This window comes from Aquila chrysaetos, chromosome 7 (genome assembly GCF_900496995.4).
Source record: "Aquila chrysaetos chrysaetos chromosome 7, bAquChr1.4, whole genome shotgun sequence".
Taxonomy (NCBI): Eukaryota; Metazoa; Chordata; class Aves; order Accipitriformes; family Accipitridae; genus Aquila; species Aquila chrysaetos.
In genome coordinates this window covers 22,763,069-22,787,342 of record NC_044010.1, presented here as the reverse complement: position 1 = coordinate 22,787,342, position 24,274 = coordinate 22,763,069, and the positions used below count along the sequence as shown (strand labels likewise).

Genomic DNA, 24,274 nt, shown 5'->3' with positions numbered 1-24,274 from the left:
GATTTACTTTTGTCATCCTAAATGCATTGGTGTCCTTAATATTTTTCTGTAATTCCTATTCCACTACACTGAATTTCATTCTCATGGTGAATTGTTGCTTACTCTTCTATTTCAAATCAGATATGTGAGTTGGAGACTATAAGTGACATTGGAGATGCAGTACAAACTAAAGCAGCAAATAATGGAGGAAGTTTGGGTAAGAAGATGAGAGCCATTTCCCTTACCATGAAGAAAAAGATGGGTAAAAAGTACATCAAGGCACTCTCTGAGGAGATGGTAAATATAGCTTAAGAATCTCATGTTTGATGACAATAAATGTGAAGTAAAAATGTTAAGTGCATTTTTCCTGTTCATGGTTCAATTGTCATCAGTTACGACGATCCATAAAAACATCGTAACACATACTGAATTAGAACAGCTTTCAATATGTACCCTTTCTTTCATGTGCATGTTACTCACATATGCACATATACAATTAAAGCATCACACAGCAAGAGCCCAAGATAGGCATAGGAATTTTACATCATTGAATTTTGCCTTGTCATCAAGGAGCATTTGTATAAGCACCACAAAAAAATCTCCAAACGTGGACACAAGGGAGTATTGGACGAACCCCATCAGCAGTCTGATACTCAACTTGTACAAAATGCTTAATTAGAAGAATTTTTCTTTCAGTACAAGAATTATTTCCAAAGTCCATTTTGTAGAGGTCAGCCAGCATCCTAGAGCATGACAAGTCATATGCCTTATCTGCTTTTATCTTATTTAATCTTAGTGAACCTATCTTTATTAAACATAAAAACATATAATGTTTCACACACTTCAAACCCTGTTTTCTCACTATGTTGTGTCAGTGAGTTCCAAATTTAAAAAAAAAAAAAAAGGAAAAAGGACTTGTCATACTTAATCATCCTAAAAAATCTAGCTAGTCTGCATCCTATCTCACACATGTCAATATCAAATAAGTAGGGAAAATAAGTAAGAAACTTCACAAGTAGAAAATTGTGTTTCACAGGATGTCTTGAGATAGTTTTTGGAGGTCAAAGACAAAGATTCCTATTTCATTAGTTTAGTTTGCATTTTTTGCTAAAATTTGAGAGGTTGCAATCCATGATTTTTATATTATAAGAAAGAAAAAATCAGAATTTCAACATTTACCTTCTGCACATTTACAGCAACGATTCACATGACAGAAATTCAATGAATCATCTGATTGGACACACATGTAGCATAATCTTCATTCCTGCAGGAGATGATGACAATTAATACTGGCCCACTGATTAATCTATGGGTTATGTTGCTGACTGGTGTAATAAGCACTGTCCTTGTTGAAAACCAATATAGTCTTCCATTTCAATGCTACGCCTTATAGGTACCTGTATGGGTCTCTACTTCATACATGCACTGTCATCTTTGCTTGACTTCATCAGCCAATGGATGAATAATTAATATTTCCCCAAATATAACGTAACATCCTAAATACTGCAGGATGTTTCAGGTGCATCAGAATATCACGCACATTGACGATGTGATGAAATCTGCTGAAGAAATTCCTTCCTTTGAAAGCTCATCATTATTTCATTTAGTTGTTACATTGACCCTAGCTTACCTGTGATTGAAATATGGATCTTATTGTTTTGAATAGGCTGTGATTCCTGAGGTGTGATTTAATGTTATAAACTCAGGGGGCCAATTTCATACACCATTAGATTTTGTGAGAGAAACACACATCTGTTAATTCTGAAATGCACTAGATTTTGAGGCCAATGTGTAGGTCGGGCAATGTGGTGAGCATGGTGCTAGAACACACCGATGTCATACGTGTGTACAAGCTGTCTCCAGAACGCCCTGGATTGGGTGCCAGCCTGCCGCCAAGCACCCATGATTTTCAGAAGTTCAATGCAAAACACAGCTGCATCAGCTAGCACTTCACCATGTGCTTTCAGAATTAAACTTATATTTCCTCCTCTGAGACAATCAGAAAAAACAGCTTATCTGGGTACCTGAGAATTTCCCATTACAAGCCTTTGTCACTGCTGCGGTATACTGCAGTTTTCTGAGATGGAGAATCAGTTTAGCTGCTTGAGCAGGAGTGGAATGAAGTAAGTGGGGCAGAGAGGAGACAGGGGATTTCTCCAAGATCATGAGGTGCTAGGGGTGGTGCTGGTCATCCTTAGTACCAGGCATCAACTTCTAAAATGCTTTCTCTTGTAGAGTGGTTCTTAATAAAGTGTAATGACAAGTTCATCTCCAATGATGCTTTACAAGAAAAAAACAAGTGTTTGTTTAAAATACATCTCCTGGTAGTTAACATCTGATTTTTCTGTTAAAGAATGAAGAAGGAAAAGATGACAGTGATCCTGGTGGTGGAATACACACTGAGAAGGTCTCCCTAAAAGCCAGTGACTCTATGGAAAGTCTCTATAGTCTGAACAGTGGCCAGAGCTCATCTAGTAAGTACAAGATATCCGTACTTCTTATTCAGTCACTGGATCAATATTGTTATTGTTTAAGTCTGAGGTATCAGAGCTGGTGGTCAAAAACGTGATAGTAGAGAGCTCTTCAGTCTGGCAGACAAAAGTGTAATTTGACTAAATGGGTGGCAGCTATGGTAGATATACCTCCCTCCAGAAATCAGCTGAGTGTTAAGAGGGGAAATATTAACTGCAGTAAAAAAATAACATGGATTATAGGAGATTTTGCTGGTACATATGCCATAAATGTTTTTTGGGGTTACCACTGCTATGGTGCTGGCACCTATAGGGCTGCAATCACTGGGTACAGCCACAGAAGCATCCTCTTTGGGGGCAGTGGCTGTGAGTTCATCCTTTGCTCTGAAGATGTGAGGCAGACAAAGGGAAAGGTCTCTCCAAGATGATGGGTGATGGGGGCCTCACCTGGTGGCTTCAGGTCATGATGCAGAGACACACAGTCTGCTTCTCCACAAACCCACTGAAAATCCTCCCTCAACAGGGTAGTCTCAGTCGGAGGGCAGATGAATCTCTGATGAGAAGTGGAGTTTGCCTCCACCTCTCTATCTGCTGCTCTGCTGTGGACATCTGCTGGGCAGCAGGCCACAGCTGTCCATGATGACATTGCTGTGCCATCACTGCAGGTACCATGTGAGCCTTAAGTGGGGACTCGAGCTGCAGTCCAGACCATTTGCACTAAGTAGTTAATCTGGCCCTGAGATGGAGCTGTGCACTTTAGCAATCACCTCAAACAAAACCATTTTTATGATCATTTTCTATGATATGATTTGTGAAAATTGTATATGGGAGTTTACTTCCAACACACTGCTGCTCTTATCTAAAAACATATTTGGATGGGATATTGCAGAGCTTGCTCAAATTTGCTTGAATTACTCTGCCGATATTTTATTGCTCAACTTGGATAAAATGACAGGCAGAAATGTTGATAAGATTAAAATTTCCCTCTGCAATGCAGGTTCCTTTGATGTTTCAGCTAGCTCTGTAATGAAATAAAATAACTTCTACAGTACTTGTTTTCATTTCTCTGAATAAACAGGAGAAGTTCAGCAGAATTAATTCCCTAAATTGCACTTTTAGAGTACATTTTATTAATCTGCAGAGGTAATATTTCAAAAAGTCTGTAAGTAAAATGTGTAGTCTATTAGTATCATCACCAGAAAAAGATTACTGTAGAGAAGATGTTAATGAAAGGTGTCCTACTTATTTTCTTCAGTCTCTTGTAGTATGCCTTTTATTGAATGTATTTTTCCTGGAATGTGTCAAAATCACACAGAGTACACTCTTTTTCTAATTCTGTGCTTTTGAACACTTTCCTCTTGGCTACTGTGCAGAATTGCATGTCTGGGCATTTGGTGCAGGAGATCTCTCAACTTGACTCTCTTTAAGGTGGGGTGACCAGCTGCTCAGATGGAACGAGCAACAGGGACAGCCTCCGGTTTGATGACGAAGTCCCTTACAGTGGGCCCTTCTGCGGTCGAGCCAAAGTTCACACAGACTTCACACCAAGTCCTTATGACACCGACTCTCTAAAAATCAAGGTAAGACAACCACCAGGATTTCTTCTTTTCCACTAAGAATACCAAGGGGACTTTGTTTACATGTGAAGAGTATGTTTACTAATGCATTTTTAACCATTAAGCATGTGTAACACTCTAAGAGCAAGACCAATCTGGTTTTGCAATGGTTCTATAAGGCCTTAGTTCAGACAATGCTGCAAAGCCAACTGCCACTAAGGGCTTTTTAAGGCATAGACTGCAGGTAGGTACCTCACTGTGGTATCTACTTGGATACCACAGCTTTCCTCAGACTAAAATACATATTGCTTCTCCCATACTAGGTCTGGAGTAAGAAAAACTTGAGTCTCATGGGATATGATGTTGCCTCCCCAGCTTTTTCAGTCACAATTATGATATACCAAAAGCTCAGTGGCACCCATTGTCTTTAATGAAAAGAGTTCGCCTTTCCATTAAGTTTTCTTTAAATGTACCTTTGAACTATGAATTTTCTTTGGCCCTGACAACATGGCAGGGGTGTCCAGGCTATGTGAGAGAGAAAAAGGAGCTCCAGACATGGGCCCAGTTGAACATTACTAAAAACGCCCAGCCCATTTCTTCTTCCATGCACAAATACATTCAACATCATCATCATTCAGACTACTCATGTCTGTAATCTGGACTTCTTTCTTTTCCGTCTTTGTAAACACCTTCATATCCAGATTATATTCACACTTCAGCATCTTCTCCTCTTCTTCACAGTGTTTTCTTTTTGTCAAAATCCTGATCTGTATCTCACTGCAGTCTCCCTCTCCTCCTCTCTGGCCTACATTACAGCCATTGCTCGGCCAGTACTTGCAGTCTTCACCACTTGCCCTCCACTTCCACCCACACCTAGGGCATTTCTTTCAAAACAGTTTAACTGGTCACAAAACAGAAAATGTCTGGTGGCTCACACAGGTTTCGTTTTTAGTCACTGGGGTGGCGTATTTTAGAATTATAAACTAATACTTAATCCCCTAAATTTATCTCACAAAATTTCAGTAACCTGAATCTGAATTCAAAGTGCATCTTCAGCTTGGCTTAGAGCCACTGCCTAATCCTGATCTGCATCCACATCTGAAGTTCCTGAGCCTCCATGAGTGTGCAGAGTAATATGTGTGCTTATAGAACTTTAAACAAATGTTTGTTTAGTTTCCATTTTAAACATGCTCATAGCTCTGAGCTCCATATTCTAACAAAACCAGGTCACTGGAACACAATCAATTTCATAATTGTGTTTGTACCAAAACTAGGGTGACCACTTTACTTGCAGTTTCTTGACCAGATCAGAAAAGATTTGAAAGTCTTGGAGTTGTTCACAGATATTTTAACAAACTGAGTTGGATTTTTAACTTTGTAACAGAATGCCAAAGAAGTCTGTACCTGGGGATTTGTTGGATAACTCTTTAAAGACTCTCATAATTTTTATAAGTTCCATGGTACCTGCCCAGAAGAGAGGACTCAATTCTGAGGTCATGGGAGCAAGTTGTGTAGGGGGTATGACTTACAAGGGAGCCTTTCTACTATGAGAATTACTCAGAGTGACTGTTTTGCTGAGCTGAGACCTTGGTTCCCACAGCGTGGCTGTGAACACCTTTACCAAAAAGCCCTCTTGAAGTAGCTGTGTTGTCACTCTTTTTTTTTTGCGCTCACATTTGTGAGTGAATGCACAAGTGTGGAGAGCTGAAGCCTTTCAATCTGTCTGCCAAGGCACCTTCCACTATTTTCTCAGTCAGTTGTGTTAATAGTAGTGGGAAAATTTCTCAGTCCTTTGGGAAGGACAGACAGGAAGATATTAAGGGAGTTAAATGTTCTTTATTGCCTTTGAGAAATGTAGCCAGTGTTTTTTACTGTAAAATGGGTAAGAGTCCACCTTTCACATAGCTCAGCTATCAGTTTTTGAAGACCCTTGAGATGCTGAACAATAAGATTACTGTGTAAATGGTTTGGTACATATTTGGAAAATAACCTCACAGTGTTCCCTTGCTTTTTGCCAAAGCTATGCCCACTATCCATGGCAAAAGTTGACTGCTGATGCAACCCTATGCCTTTTCAGGGACCAAGTGGAGCACAAAAATGGTGAGCAGGACTGCTTATGCTCATGTCTCCTTCGCAAAGGTTTGGAGATAAGGACTAACTCCATTTTCTGTAATTATTTTGCTGGGATTTCATAAAAGCAAAAGAGCTAAATCTAGGTAATTTTAAAAAGTTACTTCACACTGACTAGTTAAGATCCTGTGCTGTCTGTGCTGGTTTTGGTCCATAAAGGAAAAGCTACATATAACAAACCAGATGTGTAAGCAGTGGTATGCTTTTTTTTATTGTTCTAGAAAGGAGACATTATAGATATCATCTGTAAAACCCCCATGGGCATATGGACAGGCATGTTGAACAACAAAGTAGGAAACTTCAAGTTCATTTACGTGGATATTATCTTGGAAGAGGAAGCTGCACCCAGAAAGGTAAAGCTGCACAGAGGAAGCAAAAGGACCAAGCCCAAAACACTGCAAGAGCTCCTGGATTGTGTCCACCTGCAGGTCAGTGAACGCGTTTCTCAGCTGTATTTGAAATGTTTCATTTCTGTGCGCTCGGGTTTGAATGTCATTAACAGGCAGAAGTAGAAAGGCAGGTTTCAGCAGTTTTGATGTCAGCAAAGCAAAGCAGCTTCAGGTCTGTCTTTTATCTGATGTGAGTGGCTTATAGAACTGCATTTTACCACATCATTTGGTTAGGCTAAGAGACTCCATGCAAAGAGGCACAGTGGTGACTTGTCAAGTCTCCGTAACCTGACTGCAATTGTATGCCTAAGTGTAGGAGGTGTGCGACTGTGGACACCTCAGGGACAGGACTGCAGTCAGAATCCAGTGCCAACATTTAGAATTTGGGTTTCTAATTTCTCGTGATCTTTAGGGAGCAATAGTCTTTTTGCACTATGCTCATGTTGCGCCTCTCCCTCTCTGCAACCCTAGTTCTCGACTGAGTGTCAAAGTATAATTAGGTCATGATTTACAGGTAACACTTTTAATAACGGTTATTGCTTTGGTGCTGATGCAAACACTCCTTTCCCTGGAGTATGCCCAGAGTTTCAGAGTGTGTTGACACACAGCTCAAGGGGGACCATGTGTGACACAGCATGGCTGAGGGCTCCCTCAGCTTCTCACCCTTGCTTATATTGAAGGGCTCCTTCTGTGCAAAGGCAGAGCACACCCTACCTCAGAGGCCCTCCTGGACCCAGCATGGGAGGCACTCATGGGGTGACCCACAAAATTCCAGATGCTTGGCAGATTAAATCATTTCTGGCAGAGCTCTGTCTTGGTCCAATTTGCTGCTGGACTCTGTTAACAGACAAGTTGGGCACAGATGCTGGAATGGCCAGGAGGACCCCCAGGCATCTCCGCCTCTGTTCTCTCTTGCTCTCCAGCTCTGGTTTTATGCCAAAGGCAGGTCAATCAAAGTGGAGAATGGAGCCCATTTCAACCTGACAAAAAAAGTAAAAGAGAAATTGTGCCTATTCCTCTAGTAAATGTAGTGCTTGTTTACATGAAAGGATTTGCTTGTTTCATTTTGTAGGAATATGCCTCAACCCTCTTGCTAAATGGCTATGAAACTCTAGAGGACTTAAAGGATCTACAGGAGAGCCACCTGATCGAATTAAATATTTCAAACCCAGAAGACAGAGCAAGATTGTTATCAGCAATTGAAAATCTACAGGACTATGACAGTAAGCGTTTAAGCTTTTTTGAGTCATGTGCAAGTTTTAACTGAAGAAACACATTTAAAGAAATAGCGATTCTCACACTGATCTGTTAAATTATTTTTCTTTTAAATATGAAACATGGAGTCAGATAGGTTTCTTATTTGTTCAGATAGCAAACCATACATCTCTTCTAGATATATATATGATTACTATACTAGTAACACATGAATGATTTAAAATTTCTTATTTATAGGTCCTACAACTATTGCTTAAGAACAACTCTATGGTTGGGGACCCAACCCCCAGAGAGGCTAAGTGACTTCCTAAAAGTCACAAGGTCTTTGCAAGAGCAGAAGATAAACCTCCCAAACTCTGTGCTAGTATCTTAACCAAAATAGAGCTTATTTCAACTAGCTACAGTAAAGAATTTTCTTTAAATTTTTTTAAACAACATTCTGCAGAAGAATACAGTTTTTCCTCCCCTCACTTTATTCCACACTTAAATCCTTATCCAAATCAGTTTCTTTCATAGGAAGGTTTTGTGAAAAAAAAAAAAAAGATATATATATACTAATAGCTGGTTTGCACTCTTTTCTCAGAATGAATCTGGCTGAAGTTTCTGGTGAGCTTCTGAAAGCTGATCATACAGTGCATGTATATGTACGTGTATTGGTCACCATTATGTTTTCTTCACTTGTTCCTTTCACTGGGAGTGGAAAAGCTAGGATACAGAACAGAAAATACTGTTCTCATGATATTTTAATGATATTTCCAGCCTCATTTCTAATTTTAAATAATTTATATCAAATTCGTAGAAACTACAGCTAAGCATCTACTTAATTAGAGACTCAGCCAAAACAGATGTTTTCCTCTTCATTAATACTTGTGCATACTCACCCCTATGCTAAGCATTCATTGCATCAAATGTGCACTTGCAATTGAGAAGCATCTGAAAGAAAGAAAAGGAGACCTGGAAAAGCAATGTCTTCCTGGGATATTTTTATATCAGTTCTTGTCAGGTGTCCACTTTTTATCTCCTCAGTAGGTAGGTAGCTTTCCAGTTCTCACTCCAGCACATGTACATTTGTATGCACATGCCTGCATGCACATATATACCCTATGTGCTTCAGTACACAAATATCTCTGGGTTTCTAAGCATGTCTTTGGCTACATCATCCCTTCATCTTTCCCTGCAGATGTTCTCTAATCTCCCTCTTTGTGTCTTTGCTGACCTTGTCTTTTACTGTGTGTTTGGGCTTTTTTGGGACCCCATTTGTACATTCAGTCTCTCCTGTTCTTGGTCAGCTTCCAGGGAAAGGTAAGGTTCTTGCAAACACATTGCAGAGGCATTAAAAGGGTTTTCTTTGCCCACCAGATTCAGTAGTTCTTTCTGGTCTACAGCTTTGTGAGATGACAGGCTAGCAAAGGACTCCTGAAGAGCTGTCTATGTACAACTAGTGACTGAAAGAGTGAATCCAGGAAAAAACGGGTTACATTTTCCAAGAATTGTATTGCAGGGATCTAGCTGGAAATCATTTGAAAATATGTTCATTTCCCTAGTCTGCCCTTAAACTGAGTATATGTATATCTGTGTATACCTCTTGGTAACTAGCCTTGCTGCACTTTTTGCACCGTTCATTGTATATTTTTTTCTATATCAATATTTAACACAAAAAAAAATTAATGAAAAATGCTAGATTGTAATCTTGCAGTTTTGCATTAGTGTGAAAAACAAAACCAAAAAATAATGGTTTTTAACAGACCATACAAATGTCACACTATTCTGGAGTAGCGAGGATATGGTTTGCTATTTATATTCCTTGTGTAGCAAAAAGCATAGCAAGCAGCCTTGGACGCCTAGCCTTTTTAGAAGATGACACCAAGTTTTTCTTTTTCTGAAGGTGTATTAACACTTAATATTCTACATTAACCTGTGCAAGGACCAAACCTAACAAAGTCCTTACATGTCCCATACACTGAAAATCAATACATTTACCTTAATTATCCAAATAGGGTTCTTCCTAATTGGCAGCATGGGATTAAGTCACTTTTCCAGGCAAAACAGTGTCCCTGATGTTATCTGTATGGTAGTCTAATAGTTTAAATTCTTGTAATGGTTCTGGAAATAACATTAAATCTTATAAAGTGGCCCATGCTTCAAAATCAGTGATGACACTGTAGTCTTAGATCAAGAGATGAAATGAGTATTTGCTTCGCATCCACTTCAGATAGGTATAGCCAATCTTTCTAATATTCAAATTCAATAAAATAATATTCCCAAAATTTATGAATACTCACAGGGACCGGAACCAAGACATCTTTATATACCATGCAAGCTATAAGCATTCATTTAAGTCTAGTTGAGTTTCATAAGACTCATGTATATTTTAAGGTAAGCCATGTATAAGTACTTTCCTGGTTTGCAATACTGTCTTGAATCAGGACTGAATCAAATCCTTGCCTTGTCTGGTTGCCAAAGGTTCACAGCATTTGTCACGTGACTGGTAGGGACAGAACAGAATTTAACAACCTGCTCTAAAAAGGAAGATACTAAAGACTAAAGATTGATAGAAGCTATCTGTTAAGTCATTATAACAAAAGACGGGGAGTCAAAATGATCTTGGGGATAAGCTCAGCATAAGTCTGACTTCGTCTGAATCATTTGACTTCCTTGTCCTTCTGTCAATCCAATTGGAAAATTAGGTTGAAAGAGCTGGGTGCTACTGTGAAAGTGAATTCTGCCTCTGAACTGAACTTTCCTAGGTCAATATTTTTTTTTTTCCTAAGTGGGCATGACTCAGTCCAGCATAAATGATTTTTTAATTAAAATTGATTTTCTGCATTGCTTAGAAGTGAGCAGCATAATTACCCACAGCTACAAGGTAATCTGTTTACTGGCCAAGAGTATTCTAGATATAAGTTCAGCATTTTTCCAGGTAAAAGTTCACTCTTTTTATAAGCTTTGTGAAAAAAATATACTAAGGCCATAGACCCTATATAGTGTTCTAAGTCCATCTTTCTCACAGAATTTGGAAGACTTCCATGTCTTTGCATTACATTCGTGCTTCCACGAAGCACGTGTTTGATTAATGGATGGAGTCTCAGGTATGGTCCAGAGTTGAAATGCAAGGGTTTCTGAGTTTTTGTGACTGACTCTGCTATTATTCAGAACAGGCAAGCATGCTGGAATATAGCCTCATTTTACTAGATTCTACTATAAATGTAGTAAAAAAAGATTTAATATTTCTTTAATGTGATATCTGATATTGTGAAATGTCCGGATGTTTTTACAGGGCTTTTAATTTCTTTTTCTCTCCTTGGCTTTTTCTTGACATTTACTGTATGTTATACTAAGTGATTTCTTCATGCCGCATACTTGTGACTATATAATTCATGTTGCAGAATAAATAGTTACTGAGTTTTCTAACCGGAAGACCTGCAGCAATAGTTTCCACATTATATGCTTCTTAAAGCTATCCAGAAGGTAGGATTTCTGACAGTGAGAATTGTTTCATCTTACATTTGATTTAGACCTGAATGAATTTGAAAGGAAAAACTTTACACATCTTATACCAGGAATTAAAAAGTAAGTTTTATTTAGCAAGTGCTACCACATAGTGTTTTTTAAGCAGATTTTGCTTCCTGGTACTGTGCTACCTTCATTCTACCTTTCCTGGGAGTCCAGGCCCAAATTCACCATCTTCAAGTACTTCACATAGCAAGGCTATCCTAGAACTGCAAGGCCTTGTAAGCTCCTCACAACCTCCCCCCCCTTCCCAGATCTCTTTTTAGATTTTCTATAAGTTGATCAGACCTAAATATTTGGGACAAAATGATTGGTTCCCATGAATTCATGGCTAGGGAGGAAAAAAAAAGCTCTTTTTCATAAAGTATTTCTTAATAGCTTTCCATTCTTCTCCCAGATGGCTTCTAGACAGGAGATGGATGTCTGTGCTTTTGTAGGATGCTATTTTTAAAGTGAAGGAGTTGCTGGATGGTTAATGAATAAAGTAATAAAAGAAGTCTGGAACTTTTTTCTTGACTGCTTCCCAGGACATACATTTTTGTGTGTGCAAAATAGCCTTGATTCTCTTCTCACTTAGATGATGTAAGTCAAGAGGCTCATTCCTGAAGTCCAGTAAGTTACATTACACTGAAGCAATTCTGAGTTACAGAAGAATTAGAGACTTCACTGGATATGTGCATACAGTTAATTTTATAGAAAAAAAAAGGTGCATATATGCAATTTGGGGGATAATATTTTATGCTTATCTCCCCAAATGCACTTCCTTAGCTTACTTTTCATGTATAAGTGCCCGATCATACTCTAAATCTCACTGTTAGTACCAGATAAGGTTTGTTCCTTATTTATTGTACTTGGACAGCAAGATAGTAGATAGCTGAGGACATGAATTTCAGTTCTCAGTTGCATTCCTTACATCAGGACCTAGCATCAAGAGTATCATTTTACACTGGGCAGTCCCTTTAAGTACCTGGGATTACACAATTATCATGTCAAAGTCAAATAGTGCTCAAAGACAATCTCCCTTTCTGTATTGTGGTACAACTCATTGACACGGACGTAATATTTCCAGATTTCCCAAGGAAGGTCATCCTTGCATGAGTACTAGTATTTTTCACCTTTTTTCAGGCACATCTGTTTGCTTCCAGATTTTAGAGAAAAGAAGCTTCTCATTTCTGTTTTCACCATGGACTCTCCTCTCACATCAGTTCAGTATCCCTCCCAGAAAAGCTATGCCACTGACTTCAGTGAGTTCAGTTTTTTAAGTTGCATGTCTGTAAACATCCACAAAAGATTTACTCCTTTGAGTCCCCAAAGTATAGCTTGCGTGTACAGAACCACTTCAGGTTTCTCTGCTTCTTTTTCAAGAAGTAGCACCATTTACTGCTTCAAAATGATCCTTCCTGAGTTTGATGCTTTGTGAGTTTTCATTTCATTTTAACACTTAGGTGGTCTGACTGGTACTGGCACTACAGGTTGATACATGGCCTTCATACGTACCTAGGAGGTCTAACATCAGCCTTGAAGACACACTTTGTTCTATTTAGTTATTGTATGGTGCTGCTCAGTACATCACCGCTGCACCTTCCAGGAAGGCATGCAAGTGACTCAGCCTAAAGCATTGTGCTTCTAGCCCAGTTCTCCTCCTGGGCAAAACTCATGAAGGCAGACTCTCAGAGGGCACACTCATGAAGTATGGCTTGTTGCTGGGTGACCTTCTTTTCTTCCAAGACAAAATCCAAGCCTCCTGCCACTCCTCTGGTTTAAACTGACATAACCACAGAGGAGTCAGTGTGACCTCTGTACATTCTTGAACTGAATTGCCTTAAACCCAAGCTTAAAGTGCTTTCCTAATCAGGACTTTAAACTCATTAAAAAGGGGAAAAAAGTTGGTGAAGGAAAAAAGAGATCTATTCCTGCATGTGTCATGCACATCAATGTCATTGAGTAACAAATATTAATTTCAAAGATCTAAACAGCGAGGAAGATAAGTATGCATCACACATCTATTACCAAGGCTAAAGGCCTCACATTTTTTTCAGAAGTCTGAATATAATCCCACCATTTAAAGTAGTATTAGAATATATGTGTCAAAATGATGCATATCTTGGACTCTTCTGGCCATATCATAGACAACAGTGACTGAAAGCTATTTATCTTATATGAAACTGCTTTACTGTAGAAAAATGATAGAACTTCCATTTGTTGATAAGATAGTTATTTCTGATGATTCTGCAACATCTAACGGCAGTTTAATTTTATCAATTCCTGTTCCCTGAGCATTGTATCTTTCTTCTGATGTCCAAAAGATTAAGACAGCAAACTTACCTTTACTAATGTGGAACTTGAACATGTATGTGTTAGAGGAAGGAATTAAGTAGAACTGAATGTAAGAGCCAAAATTAAAAAAAAAAAAACAACCCATCTTTTCTTGTGAAGCAACATCTAAAATTGTATGCTACATATATTTATAATACTCAGTATCCTGTTCAAGTGGTTTAGTAGTTACTGCATAATATTTAAGGCTGCTTTAAAGAGAGGGGGAAAAAAAGCACCAAAGTTTGCTTTCAGTCTTTTCTTCTTAAATGGGGTGGGGGGATGTTCTTCAACTTTATCTGCTCAGAATAAAAAATAGAAAATATTTTTACTGTCTCGAACACCTGAACATTTTTGGTTTTCAGTTTTTCTTGTAAAAAAATTCTTCTAGTGTTATGGGAAGAGACAGAATTTTTACATATCTGTATGTTTTCTAAATAGAAATTTCTTATTCTCCTAACTGACCTAAATTCAGATTTTAAAAAAAATCTGAGTTCCAGGCTTGCCTGTGTCTTTTTCCCTGAAACACACAAAGCAAAGACATTGCTGCAAAAGAATTTGGGATCTGTTTTTCACATAGGAACTACTCAGATTATCACAACTAGTTGCAGGGCACTAATACACTGACTGAAACTGCATTTTTTAATCCACTAGTTACTTGGTCTTCTTTCCATCGTAAAACAAACAAAGTGGATGGAGGTTCCTCTTTGACCTTGAAAATGTAAACAGGATTAGCACTTTTTAGGTCACTGCTTCCCAGGGCAGCAGATGATGCTACAGAAGCTGATATAAGCACCAGCAAGAAGCATTAGGCTGATGAGGGGATTACAGAGGAGGGCAGGGGAGCCCTGCCCCCAACCGCGCAGGAGGACTTCGCCCAGCCACAGGCTGAGCTCTGTCAGCCCACAGCAACCAAGACCGGGGTCATCTTGGCCCCTGTGGGATGGGTGCGAGGAGCTAATGACACAATTTAGACAAGGCTTTACTGGAGCATCTGCTGTTATTTGTGCTAAACTACTTCTGTTGCTACTAATAGCAGCAGTAATACCTTCACCAGTGTAACTCCTTTTGTAATTCCTTCCTGACTTAAATCAGAAATCAATTGGACGCTACATGCTCAAATATTTTCCCTGCAAAGAAAGATAACATTTGACATGACAAACTATGTCCTGTAAGGTGAGAAGACGATCAAACAGTTACAGATATCAATTAAATCTGATGAAAGGTGTACTCTTTCACACAAGTGCAATTAACCATTAATTTATTTGGGAACAAGGTGGGACTTCTATTCTTTGGAAAGTATTTAAAGTAATAAGAATTTTATTTTTTTTTCCAATACATAAGGTTATGCTTATAACCTATTGATGCAAAAATGACTAAGTTGAGACATTGGATTCTTTTCTCCAAAATCAGATTAGTTTATTAACTTAATTAGGCAACTGAAAGTTAGAAAATATTAAACAGAATTAATTAGTCCAAACAAATCTACAAGACTTCCATCAGGACCTAGAAATATTTCTCAATATATCAAAATGCTTTGTGAAACGAGTTCATTGAAATCTTGCACAATGAAGACAGGTTCTGACTCTCCTGCTGTTCCATTTAAATATTTTCAGAGTGAAACATTTCAATTTTTCTTTTCTAATTTATTCTTGTTATACAATATAACAGAAGATTTAAAAAAAAGAAAAAAAAAATCCAAAGTGTAAATCTTTCCCATGTTGCCAAAGCTTATAATTTCCAACAGCTGAAACAAATGTCAGTATGGAAATTTTATAATTCTGAGACTCTACCCTGGAGCTAAACTAGATTAAGATTTTGATGAAGGATAAAATCCTTCATGTACTAGGACTTCCATTCTGTCTGTACTTGAATTGAGACAGCTTAAATCTGACTAAAGATTCGAAGCTAACTATTTAACCATGGAGTAACAATTCAAGTGAAATAAGAGAACTTTCTTTGCAAAAGCAAAAAGGTACCATTTTTCTGAAGAGCTAAAATCTGGGGTAAAACGCTCTGTTTCTTGTGACATCTGTTTCTTATACTTTGTTTGGCAAGCAAGCCACAGTTTGAAGCAAAAATACAGTTACAGAAGGGAGATAAGGAAAAAGAAAAGTATGAAAGGGAAAGATTTTATATTTTATAGCTTGTTTTCTGAAGAAACTTACTGTGAGTAAACCTCATGTATCTCACAGCCAGCAAACAGGAGCACAAACTTTAACCACAAGATATATTAGATTCATGATATACAGGTATATCCTGTCTGCGAGGCACCACCTTGTTGAGCTTTTTTTGAGAGGTCTGTCAATACTCTCCCTGAGTTGCAGATTTTTGAGTTTGAATAGATTACTCGTACAGCAGCTGAACAAGGACAAGCTATTTGCAAGACAATTTGCTTCTCTTTAGTTTTAGAACAGTGTTCAAAAACCATACAGCAGGAGTTAGGCATCTTAGCTTTTTCTGAGGTCTTTGTGTTTTGGAAAATAACCTTTTGGATATTGAGCTAAGCTTAGGAAGTTTCCATCAGCCACCCACTCCCACTGAAAAGTCCAGTGCTTTAGAAAACCTGATTACCACGTCTATATGTTGAGCACTTCTGAAGACCAGCGCATTATATCTTGCTACACAGTGCACAGAGTAGGTAAAATGGTGGGGGTTACATTCAAAAGCATCTATAATGCAATGTGTTATAAACAAGGTGCAGTAGGCAACATGATTAATTGCATGAACAGGCTCTGGAATACATGAATGGGGGAAGGGAAAAGCTGCCATCTCTACTGGGGGCATGGTGACCTTGCATGATGACTGTTGCACCTGTGGACAGCCTAAAGGACCTCAGTCTAAAGGATGAGGCCAAAGTCTCTGGCATTCATCTCTAAGCAACATACTGCAGGATCAAAGCCAACCTCAACATTAGCTTAGATGTTGTTATACTCATGTAATCATATTTTTAGTTCTTTGATGCTGAGGTTTCTGTTTCTCATAGACAAAAGATACCGATCTAGTCATGTGTATATTACCAACTCTGTTTCTACAGATCTTCAACATCAGTCATGTTTCTATCTCAAAGTCTTTTCCAGGATACTTATTTTGACATTTTTTTTCTCTCTTTTCCTGTTCTTTCTAGTTGAACAACAGCAGAAAAGTGAGGGTGGTCAAGAGACGCTGAGCTTAAGCCCTCACCATGGCTTTGACAAATCACAGTTAAATGACTGCCCAAGAGATTCTGGCTGTTATATCTCATCAGAAAATTCAGATAATGGTAAAGAAGAAGTAGATCCAGAAACCCTGTCTGACATGGTGCAGTCAGTAACAATCACTGAGTCAAACTGATTCAGTCCTGCTGCTTTTCTGCAGATTTTCAGAAAAGACAATCAGATTTGCGGGTGTGACACACAGAAGCAGAAGAAAAAAACCTTCTCAACATCGAAAAGCTACTTCTGTCTGATGTATGATGCTCTAGACTGTTTAATAATAAGAATCTCTCATGCTTTTCTTTTCAATGAATCCACAGACATTTCACTGAAAAAGTTTATACGTATGTATTTATAAATATTTGTACAGCAAATGCATTTTCTATACTAATAAAGAATTGTTTTAGGTAGTGGTACATAATCTGGACATGTTCATTTATGGAACTGTCCAAAATGTAAATATTGTACATATTTATTTTAAAAAGATATGGATTAATCACACTGTCTCTATTTTCAGATGTGTTTTGCTGTATTTGTACAGAATGTATTTTCATTGATATATCATCATAATAAAAAGGTGGATACATTCACATCCTACTTTGAAAAGTACCAAGCTAATTCTCATTAATATTAAAGCTGTTTCATACCATTCTTCTCCAAAATGGGCTCTAAAGTAGACTATTGTCTCCTACACTTTATCCTCGAGGTACGAAAGAACTGTAGTGTGAACCTGAATCAAGCTCTCTGTGTTCATTATCTTTTAGAGAACATAGCCATCTGAATGGCTTATGCACAGGCAATTTCTTTACTCTTATTTTCACACCTGTTCTCATTCTTCCAAAGCATTATACAGAGAATACAAGCTTGGAGGAAAAAAAAAAAAAATCAGTATCAATGCTATGCTTTTATGATGATTTTTTTGTGAAGATCTTACCTTTTGTGCGTGGTGTAAGGTTTGTTAACACAGTATTTGTTTGTATACAAACCTGGAAGATAATGTGGTTATTGTGCACTATTGTCTTTCATATGAGATTTTATTGTCATTTCCCAGTATATTTTGCACTGAAATACACATTTTAACTGCCTGTCTTCTTTTAGAGTACTTCCTTCAAAAATAAACAGAATCATGTGTTTGAGCCCTTTAAAAATGACTTGATTTTTAATGTGGTCATTAGATTTCAAAGACTGCTCTGTCTAAGACTAACACAGTAAATGGCAACTCCACTGAGCATTTTTATCATGCATAACAATCTGTGTATCAAATCAATAGAGAAACTTTTTGCTCACCAATTAGTCATGCAATTTTCATAATTTAAGGCATTTTACATTTATGTTAAAAAGTTTCCACATATTGCTGACAGCTTAAAAGAAAATCACCTTCAGAAGAGATGAAACATGGAAAGTTCCACCCCAAAAAGAGTATTTCTGAAGAAGCTATAAACAAGTGGAAAGCTTTTCTCCCTTTTTTTATTTCCCCCCAATGGAAATGCTTTGTGTAGTTTTCATGAGCCCTCAAATCGCTACTGCTGTCAGACTCCTAATACACATATCTGCTTTGAAGGTGATAGTATAAAAATGGCAATTTTAGAAAATTGCATTAACTAGATTTCAAAGATTTGGAGTAAATAAAGTCTGTTTAGAAAAATAAACAAGAACAGCGAATGCTAAGATTTGTTTCTGGTTTTAAGTTAGTTTTTATGCTCACAACAATTGTCATCATTTAGCAGCAATGACCCTACATTTCCAGGCATGGTGGGGATGCAGAATCCCTTGAAGGGATGAAGTACGTGAGAGCTTGTATCAAGCAGCTATATTTGTTTCTTAGGGCTTTTCCAACCAGTAGTGTGTCATGACATGCAGTACTGACTTGACTTAATATGACTCTAATAACTTTTTCTGAAATAATGTAGTTAGACTGGCTTCTATCACCTCCTCATTTTAGAGGACAAAAGTCAGCCTGAACTCCTCTAAGAGGGGCTTATCTTTTGGCTTTTGCAGCAGAGGCACTTAGTCTTCAGGTTGTTTCTATCCAGACATCTGTGAAATTGCTGAACCTGTAAAAATATGTTGAGGTGAGTTTAAATATGATTATGACTGTCAAGAAACAGCTCAGTTAGCTGTGTCAAGGACTAACAACCGCTGAGACCAGAGATGTACCCCGATACAAATACTCTGAGAAATGTTTATTTGCATAGGCTTGCAAATGAAAATAGGCCTCCCTAACTAGTTACAGTGAGACAGGCAAGGCTTTCAACAGAGCAAAACACCCAACAGCTGCTATTATTTTACCAGAATCAAACCCTGCATAATTTGGGCTGATGGCAAGAGGATAAATGCATGCGGTTAACTAGGTAGTAAATATGGACACCAGCTGTAGTTTAACCACTCCTGTCTCTAATCAGTAAGGCTTTGTCCAAAGGTCTTGTTCAGAAGAATGTGTCAACTGAAAGCTTGTTCAAGACATTTGTAACTTCCTGCGAAGGCAGAGCAGATTAGATCTCAAACTGAGAAACTTCCGTTCTCTCGAGCTATTCTGAGAAAAAGAACGAGGAAACTTTGTACCACAAAGAAAGAAAATGCGTGTTTCCTACAACAAGCATACCCAACCTTCTTTCATCTCTCAGTGGTCTCGTTAATCACACTGATCATGGATTAAACTCTTTGTAATTTCACAAACAGTCCTCTGACTGGCTTTGGTGCTGGATAATATGAATAGAAGATAATTCTAGCAACTGTTGGAGAAAGTCTGGTGGAGAACTGAGCTACTTTTGAGGAATCTTTAAAATGTCCCAGAGACAGGGAAGAGAAGCAAGCAGCAGAGGGTTTGTTCCTCTCTGTCACCTGCTCAATGGTGTCATGTCCCTTTTCATTTTTATTAACCTTCCTCTACAATTAAGGAGGACTATAAGGTTTGTAAGTCTCTTATTTGGAGATAACCAAGAGTCCACTGTTCCCTGCAGCTACAAAGCGTACAAAAAGATGCAAACCCAATCAGTAATAGTAGAGGTGAAGCTAACGAGGTTAACCCTACTAGCCTTTAGCTGGTGGGGATTTCCCCTGCCGCAGAGGGCCACAGTGCAGGTGCAGCAGACTTCCCCCGGGGCTGTAGCGCTGGGCTGGCTGCCAACACGTGCGCTGCCGCCTGCCCGCCGCAGAAAGCTGGTAACTCAGAAAGACTTAGGTGACCACAGAAAAATTCAGGTGGTGGCAGGCACCCTCATGCCCAGGAAGAACCACCTCTGGTCAAAGTTAACGTTGCTTTTAGCGGCGTTGCCTCATGCTCAGTCCCGTTTGACTGCTGTTTGCAGCTGGCATTGCATTAAAGGAGGGCTGCTCTACTGTCAAAGAGGGTAGCAGAATGCCAGATCACAGCCCTGCGATCCATGTGGACTAGCCTGCAGATCCCAGGAGTCAGCATCCTGCTCTCCAGGTTTTGTAACAAAACTTCTGAAAGTCAGTGGGCATAAATGCATCAGCATAGGGGCTAGCAACAAGGAGGGTTTTGCATTCATTTTGCTGAGGTGTGAATGAGCATGTGAAGCGTAAGGCAGAACACGGGCATACCTGTGGAAATTCTGGAGGAGACAGATCTCCAAGGAACTCAACTAATTACTGGCTGCCAGCTGGACTTTGCAGCTCTCGCACAACCCTCTGAGCCCAGCAGTCCAGCCAATTTTCCACCCACCTGACTGCCCAGTTATCCATCCCATATTTCACCAATCTTACCACTGAGTGGCCAGTCTCTCCTGTGATGTGAGGAAGCCCACAGCTCACACCTGTGATATAAAAGGGGCCTTCATACCATAGTGCTTGCTCCCAGGTGGTGGCAATTAAAGTAATTTCTGGCATTGTCAGGGGATCTGCATCACACTGGTGGAGCCATTAGAAAAGAAGGCTGGTATGGAGAGCACAGGGCAATATTGAAAGAAAAAAAGGAAACCTCAGGTGCTGTGAACCAGATAGGCCAGTTTCAAGATGCCACTAGCTTCACAGGATGAGTACAACCTTCCCCTTTCCCTGGAAATTAGCTGTTCTATCAAGCCAAGGTCAGTACAGTTCTTTCTGCCCACAGATACACACATAAATCTGTGGTGTCAACAGTTAAAAGGAAGACATGCCATAGACTCTTTCATTGCGTTGGGTCACATTAGCAGCTTGGTGTCTGTCCTAAGACAGCTTCAATGGCAGTTTTGCAACTGAGTAACATGTCATCATAGATGGCTGAGCCTTCCTTCATGTCAGAGGGAAGTAGTTCCATCATGTCTAGTAACATCATGGCAAACCCTGTGCCTCTTTTTCACAGTTCAAAGCTGAGGGTTTGGGCTACATTAGCTACTGAAGAGGTTATTTGCATCATGCTTTGATGTCTGCTGGCTGTGTATGTTGTAATAGTGCTTTGTGCAATGACGCTCTTTGGTCAGTTCCAGGAATACATTACATAGGATGGTACGAGCATCTTCTTTTGGTCTAAGAGTTCCTGCACGAGGTGTTCACTTGCATCCCTGATCTTTGCTTCTTGGTAGGCAATGAGCAGATTTTTCCCTACAACTCAGGGAAGAATGTGGAAGACGCTAAAATATGGCTGTGTAGAGCATTCAGTTTGTATGTCTCCAGTGTTTGTCTTACCTGATGAACCCATCACCCTGTAGCTCCTTGTCTGTCTCTGAAGTCCTAAGGGCTGGCCAGAGGGCTGGCACTAGCTAGCTAGCATCCTTTCCACAGATGGACAACAGTGATTTTGTCAAGCTCTGTATTTTACCTGGCTCTGGAAGAAGGGCTTGTCTGTTCACTGGAAGACCAACAAAAGTGGTGTCAAATCTTCTATTTCCTCCTGTCTAGGAAAGGCCAAGAAATGCCACTACAAGCACATGGCAAAAGGGACTTGGGGATAGTAATACATTCAGGGAAACAGAACTGTTAAATGTACAGGGTCACATCACGTATGCATAATAAACAGCAGTCATTGCATGAACCTGAATTTCTTGGGAAATATGTATTCTCTAGAAGGAGGAAAGAGGTGGGAGGAGGTCCATGATAAGCTAGAGGGATCTGAGATGGTCATCTTGGTTTTTTGTGGCTAGGCAGAGTTTGGTCTGACACACCTAGCAATCTCTGCTAGGCATGAGATGTGTTTGCTGACTGCATGAGCACAGAAAAACTGCCTGTGCCAGGAAGCCAGGCACAAATGAGGGACAAGAGGGCTGAAGGTCAGGTGCTGTTCCTTAACAGTTCACATACCTTGGTTGCTTAATTTAAACCTGGCCAGTGTCCCACAATGCATGTGTTCCCTGGGTAGAGCCCACATGTCCTCACCTCCTAAGGTGCATTCCCCATGCCAACCAACTATATTAATGCCCTCCTACTTACTGGTGCTCTGATGTGGGGCTGTGGCAAACCCCGGGCTTTCTCAAATGGTCCATATTCAGAGATCTCAGATTTCAAAGTCTGGTTCTCCATGACTCCTCTGTGCTCACAGTGAGTGAGGGTTAGATGCACTCTTACTACTGTCCCATTACTTTCCCATTATAGAAGCTGTGCAACCCAGGTTTTCCAGAATACCTGTCTCTATTCCTTAGTCATGGCTTCTGGAGATGTTCCCCACATATGGGCGGCCTCTCTTGTTGTGTGCTGTACATGAGTTTTTAGGGTGGAACGTCAAAAGGGTAGACATGTTGTGTAACTCAGCATTGGGACACAGAGACAGGTCAAGAGTGTGCAGGACCACAGAGTAGTTTTGACAGACTGTGGGCAAGCTGGTTGACACTGTTTGGGTACCAGTCATGTCCCTATGGCTGAGGGAAGACGTGGGAGGGCTTCAACCTGAATCATTCCCAAGCCTTAGCTTGCCTGCAGAAGGAGCCAAACTGTGTGAATCATAGCTACCCTGACTGCAAACGATCCCAAGTCACCAAGTAACTCTTAACTAACATACAAGTGTTAAGAGTTACTTGGTGACTTGGGATCGAGTTTGAATACAACAGTGTATACTCCACTGTCATGACAGAGCCTCTGCTGCTTCTACTCTCTCAGTTTTCGATGCACCCTCATCTGGACACTACTGGCCTGCTTTGCTTGGGTGCCCAGTACTCAGTGCAGGTCTCAGTGACTGCTCCTGGAGCTGGTTAGCTCAGCCAGAGCTGAAAATCAGGCCCCAGCCTTTTGCCACTTTTCCATGAAAAGAAACAAGGTACTTGTAATTTGTGCCTGTGACACACATCATATCACAAATCCCTCTAAAATGTTCACCATCATATTAGAGAGCAGTCCCTTGCTGGCTATCAAAAAAAACATCCTCCAGGGAAAGCACTTAAAATATTATCAGCAACAACCTTACACTTTACAGAGTGCAAATGTAAAAGAAATGGAAAGAGAAAGCCACTCATGGGGAAAATATGCTATAGAGAAAAATGAATACAGAAAAACTGAGAAACTTGCATGCTTTCAAAGAAATCTCTCTGTATATTACCTAACTACTTTGCCTCCTATGTTTGCTCTCATCTTTAACATAAGAAGTGAATGACTAACACCATTCTTTACAACGGCGTATTAAAATAAAATGTAACTTACTGGAAGAAGAGTTATTTATCTTTAAATACCTTTGTGGTAAAAATATACAGTAAATACTTCTTTTATTTGCTTGCCTATCTGTCTAGCTACATAGCTATTTAAAGACAGCGATGAAGTATCAGAAGCAGCTAGAAGATTATTAGTGTAACTGATAGCTCTGCACCACTCAATAAATGCTATGAACATGCCTACAGGACATCTACCTGTCTTCTTAGTTCTGCTTTATTTTTAGACAAAATGTATTAGCAATCTTTGCTCATTTTAACTTGGTTAAGCAAAACATGCTTTATAACCTAGAAAAGGCTTCCATCTGGGGCTTTGGAGGGGTTGCTTTCTCACTTTGCTTTCAGAGTGAAAGGAAAGCCACCATTAGTGGAAGTGGTTGAGTGACCAGTGACTTTGTCAGCTATGGCTTCCCTTCATTAGAGAAAAAAATGGTAAAATTGACTGGTTTGGACCAAATTTGTGGACATATGTAGAACTTATTTAGTTAAGGGATCAAAAATACTCTGTGTTGCAAAAAGCATTAAGACTGTGGCTATATTGGCCAGGCCCTGCAGGTGATTAGTGAGGTCTGTGAAAGGAAAGACAAAGTCTCAGTGTCTAGCAGAACAGGACCCATGTATGAGAGAAGCTGTATATACTCTGACTTACACTTTTGATATAGCAGTGAATATGTGTTTACTATAATACTGGTTTGCCCCGTGAGACAGACCAACCACCTATAATTCTTGTATAAACTCAGTCTCTGCAGCACCATAATGTCATGTTTTGCTCTGGAGAAAGACCTGAATCTTGCACAACTAGCAGAGAATTTAGACATTATTTGCTAAAAATAAACAAATTTGTGTGAGACGCGATTCAACAATTTAAGATCCTAGATAACAGGATTAGCTACATATTGTACAGTACTTCACAGTTTCAAAATTGAGTACAGGGGATCATTTAAT

At 39.4% G+C, this 24,274-nt stretch overlaps 1 protein-coding gene across 8 annotated transcripts in view; it reads left to right on the top strand.

Moving 5' to 3' along the window:
* LOC115343861 (SAM domain-containing protein SAMSN-1-like) overlaps positions 1-17,905 on the top strand; it is a 96,710-nt gene extending 78,805 nt beyond the window's left edge. For all 8 annotated transcript variants that reach the window (XM_030020403.2, XM_030020401.1, XM_030020406.2 and 5 more), the window contains 6 exons: positions 121-276; positions 2,333-2,453; positions 3,879-4,030; positions 6,358-6,564; positions 7,598-7,748; positions 16,691-17,905. In XM_030020403.2, coding sequence (XP_029876263.1) covers positions 121-276; positions 2,333-2,453; positions 3,879-4,030; positions 6,358-6,564; positions 7,598-7,748; positions 16,691-16,896 — 993 coding nt within the window. In that variant the 3' untranslated portion in view covers positions 16,897-17,905. The remainder of the gene's footprint in view (positions 1-120; positions 277-2,332; positions 2,454-3,878; positions 4,031-6,357; positions 6,565-7,597; positions 7,749-16,690) is intronic.
* The last annotated feature ends 6,369 nt before the right edge of the window (positions 17,906-24,274 follow it).